We start from the raw sequence: 8,140 nt of genomic DNA, 5'->3' as shown, positions 1-8,140 counted from the left end.
ATACACAGAGTTATGAAAACAATATATCAGTTACTTAGTTGCCAACCTAATAGTATTTATATTTTTTCAATCTGACATATTTTGAATATTAAAAGTAATGTCGAGTGGACATGATTCAAATGTTGACAAGTCTATTGTCATAAAAAATATAATGTATAATAAAACTAGTGGCTCATGGCATCGTGCCTAAAGACAAATTGCTGGAACTTTTCGTGCGGAAAATTATTTATTTTAAAAAAGGTTAAAAAATTTTTGAAATCTTTGAAAAAATTGATATTTGTTTTTTTTTTCAAAGGAATCGTGCTGGGTGGATGTTTTAGAAACGAAATACATAAGCGCGTAAGCGTCGGGTTGCAGTCTAACGGATGAACATTAGTACGGAACCATAAAAAATGTGCTTATAATTGTACTTATAATAATTTTTTAAATGTAATTTTTGAATTTTTATAAAATATCTTATAATTTGATGTGTATATGTCGAATGATCATTTTAGACCGCCAAATGGCATTTTTCCACTTTTTTATCGGATTTTCTAAATTGCTGTACCTGCCTTTCCAAAAACTTAATCAGTTCTTCATTCTGTCAATACAAATATAAAATGTTTTCTGAATCATTCAAATTGGACGCCCTGTTCTCTCAAAAACTGAATTGCCATTTTTGGCACTTTTTACCTCGTATCTTTGAAACGGTTGGACCTGTCTTAGCCAAAAGCTAATCAGCACGTATGAATCGAATGTTTTTCGATTTCCAATTTTAAAATTGGTTGAACAGTGTTTCCAAAATTATCGGCGAAAATTTGTATCCGAACACACACACGTAAATATATTAATTTTTTCTAAGGTATGCCAAAATATTCAGAAACATTTGAAACGTAAAGATGTATACAAAATTTTATATTCGATTTTTTGCGAGTTTCACAACTTACCTTACAAGAAGTTAATAAACACTATATCAATAGACACAAGATTCCAAATATTATTTTATATGCTTTAGTGATGCAGAAGTGTTCGGTTATCTAGGAAAATATATTTTAACCGTCTTCAAAAATAAATCATTTTTATTAAATTTTGTAAATTATTTTTTGATAGTAATTTATGTTTACTATTTTTGCTTCGTAGAAATCATGATTCGAATCAGGTTTTTTCCTAATTCAAATGATTCGATTTTCGAGTCGGCACATCACTAGTAGTTATACTTTTTCGGTTTGTTTGTGGTTTTTGTGATATTTTTGCCACATTATAAATATTATTTAGATTAAAGGTATAATTAAGCGAATTTATTATAGTTTAAATAATTGTTTTTGTTATCTTCAATTGAAGATAGATATTCATTTTGTAAATGTATAAGATTGTATATATTTGTTCATATTAAATGTAATAAAAAATCTTATAAAAACAAAACAAAACTTTTTCGGTTTAATGCTGGCATATATTTTGAGTATTAAAGTAATGACTAGTGCACACTATGCGAACGTTGACAAGTCTATCGTTACAAAAAATATAATGTATAATAAAATTATAATATATTATGCCAAATTTTAAATTGGATAGAAACACCAAATATATTGAACATATACTCATATGTAATTCCAATTTTCAAATTCTCCAATACACGTCCTCTAATCTCCCCCTATAAATTAATACAATCTCGTGTTGTGAGTTCCATACAAAAGTAGTTCTCCATATGTATAGTGTCACACTCCCCGAAAGATAATTCTATTTCCAATTAAATTTGCACGTTTCGCCCTCGCTCCATGTGCGGTGGTGAGAATCTTCTCAACTTGGTTCTTTCAGCTTGGGCGGATGTTTGCATTTGTGTTTTCATTGGAAAGGGCTCAGTCTAAAATCCTATTTTCATTAGGGGCTCAGACCTTAATAATATTGCCATGTGGTGGACCTTTGAATACGTAATCCATCAATTTTGTGCCTTGTTACCCCCATCGCTCAGACCATCCGCATCGCTCCATGTGTTTTCTATATGTAAGGCATTTTACACAGAAAATTAAATTAATACTTGAAGATGAGGTTAAAAATGTTAACTAATAAGTAAGTTGATAAATTCAATAAAAGATAACTGTAATCTAACAAACATTCTATCTCGTTCTCTTATTATTATTTCATATTTAAAATGAACTTTCATATTTAAAATTTATAATTAAACTATCCAGTTATAAGCATATTGATATTAAAGATTAATATAATTAATATCAAATATTTAATCTATACATATAAATAAAATTGGAGTATCTATTTGTGATTTTTTTTTTTTTTTTGCTAATTTTAACAATCAGATTACAATACAATCTATTTGTGATAAGTTGTTTTTTAGTACATGTATATGAATATAAATTGGATACATATACCAAATTTTCATAATTTAAAATTTTTGTCTTCTTTCTTTTTGTTGGGCTAATCTCTGAAACGGCTGTACCGATTTTGGCAAAAAAAATGTTGCGTGTTGGGCATAAAAATTGGGCATAACTTAGGTTAAACTTATTTTAAAAAAAGAGTGTATTTGGTCGGTTTTGGCTACTTATTTGATCTTATCGTAATTCAAAATGTTTTAATAATTTTATATGCCATGTTATATATTATAGGTTTTACAATATTCTAAATTGAACTATGTAAACTTTTAATTATTATTATTATTATTGTAATTGTTTGGACAGCAATACGGACAGAACTCTTATATGTTCTATAAGCTGATGGTTAAGACTTATGACTACTTATTTCATGAGAGGCAATCCATCGATTTACCATTCTCTTATGTGTGGGATATTTTTGATATTAGCACTTAAGTCTAATAGTTAACATGTGATTGGATGTTGCAGCTATGTCCACGAAGGACAATTTTCACTTGGAATTATATTGTGATCTATAACCCCAAATGGAAATTTGACATCAAAGCTGCCTGATGTCGGGCTACGGCGGTATCGGGAATCGAACCAGCGAACCTGGCACTAGTTGCCGCTATCCCACGCCCTAACCGATATCGCCACCGCTGGCCCCAACTTTCAATTAACAATTATAAATAATTATGATTTAAGTAGATTTGTTAAAGATGAGTTCAATATTTAGATATGCATTGAATCTGATCAGTTAATTATAAGTTAAAGATTCACAATTACTGAAAGTTGTTGTGTTTGATTCCATTAATGTATTTTAAGTTTTTTTATTATTACTATTTTATATGTTCGAACCCGTGATATATATATATATATATATATATATATATATATATATATAATTAAAATCCTACAAAATTTTCACAAATTAGCAGGTCTATAATTAGTGATTAAGTTTGTTTAGAATGAAATATTCTGATCTCATTTACAAAAAAAATATAGTTTTTATTAATTACTGAGTTCCTATTGGTTAAGACATTAAGTTGTTTTAAACAAGAACAAAAGTAAATTTTGTTTTGTAAGTATATTTAGACGTAAGTATAATTAATTTATAGTATAATGTTACTACAATTAATGTTCGGCAAAAAGTATTTCATTTAATCACACCGGTTTTACGCCTTCATATTAGCCCAATAAAATCAATAATATCGTGTATTATCTATATCTCAGATTGTTATCGTACGTGCCGATTGCAGTCATCGTGTGAAAACGGGGTTAGGTGTCTGCTCAGCGTGCATAATTAAAGGCGACCCTTGTTGTTGGGTGTCAAAGTTACAAGATCGATAGTAAATGTAAGAATCGAGACCTCCATACAGAAATGAATTGGTTACAGAATTCACAGTAACAGTCAAATTTTACTAGTTTATAAATATTATAATTTATATCTATATAACGATTACAATTATCTATCCTATTTTTATCCTATATCTGTTTTAAAATAATATTAGTGCCATTTGCAAAATTAAAAGCTATACAAATAATCATAAGGACAGAAGTATTTAACTCCGTCGGTCGGCGTGGTCTAGCCAGATTTTTTTCGACTTCAATTAGAAAAAAAAATACTTCTAGTAATCCTATCGACTTGAAATTTCTTGACTTTTCCTAAAATTTTATTAGCTGTCGATCAATGAAAAAATCAGGACGAAAAAATGTTGATAGACAGAAGGATAATTATAAGGATATTAACTTTTTTATACTTCGAACGGTCGGAGTGGTCTGTCTAGACCACCCATACATTTTGTATGAAATATGCGCTTTTTGATATATGTAAACCAGTATTTTGTCTTTTTTCTGGCATTTGCTATTTAAACTGCGTTCTATATTCTTTGCTATGTGTTGTAACATGAATGTTAGTATTTTCACGACAAGAGCTCCTTGAAAACCTACCAAACTTATTGGCCATCGCAAACATTGAAAATCGGATGAGTAATGCGCACATTATCAACAATTTTTCCACCCGTACTGTGTTCGAAAATTTTTTTGGCAAACCTGTAGTAAAATATATTTTCAACTTGAATTTTACAGCTCATTTCAAAGGCGACGCACCTCATTTCGATTTCATTTGAATTTCACATTCATTTCGAAGGAGCCCAAAAAGAATAAATATTGTTTTTCATTGATTTAAAACAGAAAAATAAAAATAATAAAAAAATCAACTATTTTTTCATATTCTTTGATTTTTTATATAATATAATATATAATTTTTTTATTATAAGCAAGCTCAACACATGCAAAAGACGGTAAGAAAAAGAAAAATTCAAAACTATAAATATTTATTACTAATAAGATACCAAAAACATGATGAACATAAATGCATGTAAAATGATTGGTGGTCCAGCCAGACCACTCCGACCGTTCGAAGGTGAATAAATATCCGACCGACGGAGGGATAAACTTGTTTTTAGCAGAAACATGAGAAAATGTGATACAATTGAATCACTGCCAAATTAGTCAGTAATAATATTGTGTAATTTGTAATAATTTTTGTTTTTTGTCTATCATATGATTAGATTTAAATTTAGTATTAGTAATTACTAAAAATAAGCAATATCAAAATACTTGAATTATTATATATAACAATTAAAAACATTTAATTCAATTTAATTTAATGTTAGCATTTCAAAAGTTAGTAATAATCAATAAGTTAAATTTAAATGTTTAACTGAAATCAATTCAAATTTTAAATAATGTATTAAACAATGTTTGAAAGACAATTTTTATATTAAATGAAAATATATAATTAATTTAGTTAAAAGTATGAGAATCTCATCGCTTATAGTTAGTTTAATAGTTAAAACATTTACGAAAAGTAAAGAATTGAAAACTGATATGTATATGCATATTAGTTGGCATAAATAAAACAAATACAAAAACAATTGTATTGTAGTTTGGAAAAACAAATAGAAAAAATAGTATTATAAGCGGCAGATCGTGCTCGACGAGATATTGCATAGATCGAACCTCGGATTCGAGTATAAAAATAATTAAAAATAATAAATCAATAATATAGTATACTTAATGTTATATAAAAATAATGTTGCCTATAATGGAATTGTAAAAGCAATTCTTGGAAAGCATCTTTATTAGATTGTTAAGCTTAAAGGCAAATAAAACTAGTGGGGTGTATGGCATCGTGCCTTAAGACAAATTGCTGGAACTTCCCGTACCCTAACGGAATGTTCGAGGAATACTGAATGTTTTCACATAGATTATTATTAATATTGTAACATTGTCTAATATTTATAAGAATTACATAAACTGAATTGCAAAGTTGAAATTATATGTTTAAAGTAGGTATATTAGAACTATAGTCAGAATTAAAAATAAAATCTGAAAAATCTGAATTATTTCCGATATACAAAAAAAGTTGAAACAAAAATTTTTTCTTCCAAAATCAATTATTTTGTTAAGACAAGCAGAAAGGCTTTGAATAATTTAAATCGGGCGCTTAGTTCTCTCAAAAACTACCATTTTTCACACATTTCGTATGAAAATTTCGTATCATCGAAATGGCTGGGCCTGCCTTTGCCAAAAACTAATAAACACTTCTCCCAATCATTACTAATTGAATGCTTTTTAGATCATTCAAATCGGATGCTCCGTTCTCTCAAAAACTCGATTTCTATTTTCTGCACTCTTTGCTCTTTATCTCCGTAACTGCTGGACCTGCCTTTGCCAAAAACTAATCAGCCCATCTCCCTATCAATAGGAATCGAATGTTTTTTGAATCATTCAAATCAGTTAATCCGTGCGCCCGAAAACGTGACTGGAAATTTGCATCCATGCATTATGTATTACACACAACACACATCCATTTTTTCTGAGGTATGCCAAAATGTTCAGAAACCTTCAAAACGTCGAGAAATGTAATAATTTTCATTTTCGATTTTCGGCCCATTACAATAACTTTTTTTTTTTTTTTATTTATTTATTTTGGCTTCTGATTTGCATCATTTTGCCATTACAAATATTTATACAGTTGTAGCAGTTTATATAATACATTGATAGTTATACAATAATGATTATGCTATAAATTAATTTTGCATTTACTTATAAAATTATATAAATATTTATAAATCCTTATGTCATTACTTGAAATAAGCATCTGTATATTGATGGGAAAAACAATCCTCACGTTTTGCAAATTCCTAACTAATTTCGATCTTTCCTGCTGATAATGCCTGCATTCCCAAAATAAATGGTCGAGTGTTTCTATGCTTCCACAGTCACACTTTGGATCCTGTATGATACCAATTCTCTTCAGATGCGATTTGCAGTAGTAGTGTCCGAGTCTCAATCTGCAGATTACTGTAATAAAATTTCGACTTTCTTCTATATTTTTAAACCATGTGTTTGGTGAAACAATCTCTCTCGTTAGTGCGTATGTGGATCCTTTTGACTTTGTTGTTTCTGAGTGAGACTTCTGCCATAGTTCCAAACCTTGTTGTTTTATTAAATGTTTTAAATCTAGCGCAGGAGTTTTCGCAAATTGATCGCCGCTCGTGCATGCTTCTTTGGCTAGACTGTCTGCCATCTCATTGCCTTTTATATTAGAATGACCCTTTATCCAAAGAAGAATCATGGATTTATCATCAGTATTGATTTTCTTTATAATTTCTATAATTTTATATATTATTATGTTTGAATGTTTATTGGCGTGTTTTATGGCTGTTAGACTTGATTTGCTGTCACTTAGTATCAAAGATTTGTTAATATTATTGTCATTCACATATTTTACGGCAGTGTATATCGCTATAAGTTCCGCCGAAAATATGGATGTATAGTTTGGAAGTCTTACTTTGTTACTGTAATGGATTCTTGGGATATGTATGGCACATCCGGTTCCCTCTAATGTTTTAGAGCCATCAGTATAGATTTGCAAATAATCCGGCCAATTTGAGTTGATATGACGTTCTAAATCACGTATATATATGTCCGTGTTTGCTATATTTGTGCTCTCATCTATATCGATGTATGGTTTAATGTAATCGTTTAGCGGTGGGTAGATGTAATATGGAGTTTTATCATTGATTATGATGTTCTCTTCGTGAGGTTTAATTGTATAAAAACTATTTATTAGTGATGGAGCTGGTTTGTTTGTCCAGTAGCGTGTGGAATAATGTAATCTTGCTAGTTTTTCTAACTGTTTGGGTAATAATTTACATGATCCATTAAGTTTTTTCATCAAGAATCTGTTTGCTAGAATTTCTCTTCTTATGCTCAGAGGAGGTTCTCCTGCTTCTGTTAATATCGCATTTGTCGGTGTTGATCTAAATGCCCCTATGCATGTTCTTATTGCGGAATATTGAATTTTATCAAGTTTATTTTGTTCACTTTTTGACGTTTGACCATATATAAAGCATCCGTAATCTATTTGAGTTCTAATCAAATTTCTGTACAGTAAAAGACATGTCTCTGGGTGTGCTCCCCATTTAGTATTTGTTATTTTACGAAGTATATTGATGCCTGTTTCGCATTTTCTTGATAATTCTTGTATATGCTTTTTAAATGTCATTTTGGCGTCAAAGGTTATGCCTAGTATTTTCACGTTGTCTTTTATTATAACATCTTGAGTTCCAACCCTTATGTGACCTATGTTCTGAGGGAGTCTGTGTCTAGTGAAAATCGTTGCTGAGCTTTTGGTTGGTGATATATTTAAATTATTGCTTGATAACCATTTTATGTTTTCTTTAATAGCATAGTTCATTTGCGTTATACATGATTCTATTGACGGT

At 29.5% G+C, this 8,140-nt stretch overlaps 1 protein-coding gene across 1 annotated transcript; it reads right to left on the bottom strand.

Annotated features, from left to right (window-relative positions):
- Positions 1-6,427: 6,427 nt before the first annotated feature.
- On the bottom strand, positions 6,428-7,920 carry LOC113375609. Its single transcript, XM_026615541.1, has 2 exons — positions 6,498-7,920; positions 6,428-6,432 (listed from the first exon to the last, which is right to left on the bottom strand). The coding sequence occupies exons 1-2, from the start codon at positions 7,918-7,920 to the stop codon at positions 6,428-6,430; spliced, it is 1,428 nt and encodes a 475-aa protein (XP_026471326.1).
- Positions 7,921-8,140: the final 220 nt, after the last annotated feature.

Source organism: Ctenocephalides felis, unplaced genomic scaffold, assembly GCF_003426905.1.
Source record: "Ctenocephalides felis isolate EL2017-DRISC unplaced genomic scaffold, ASM342690v1 CF-g0.4_SCAFFOLD_01886, whole genome shotgun sequence".
Taxonomy (NCBI): domain Eukaryota; kingdom Metazoa; phylum Arthropoda; class Insecta; order Siphonaptera; family Pulicidae; genus Ctenocephalides; species Ctenocephalides felis.
This window is presented reverse-complemented; position numbering and strand designations above follow the sequence as displayed.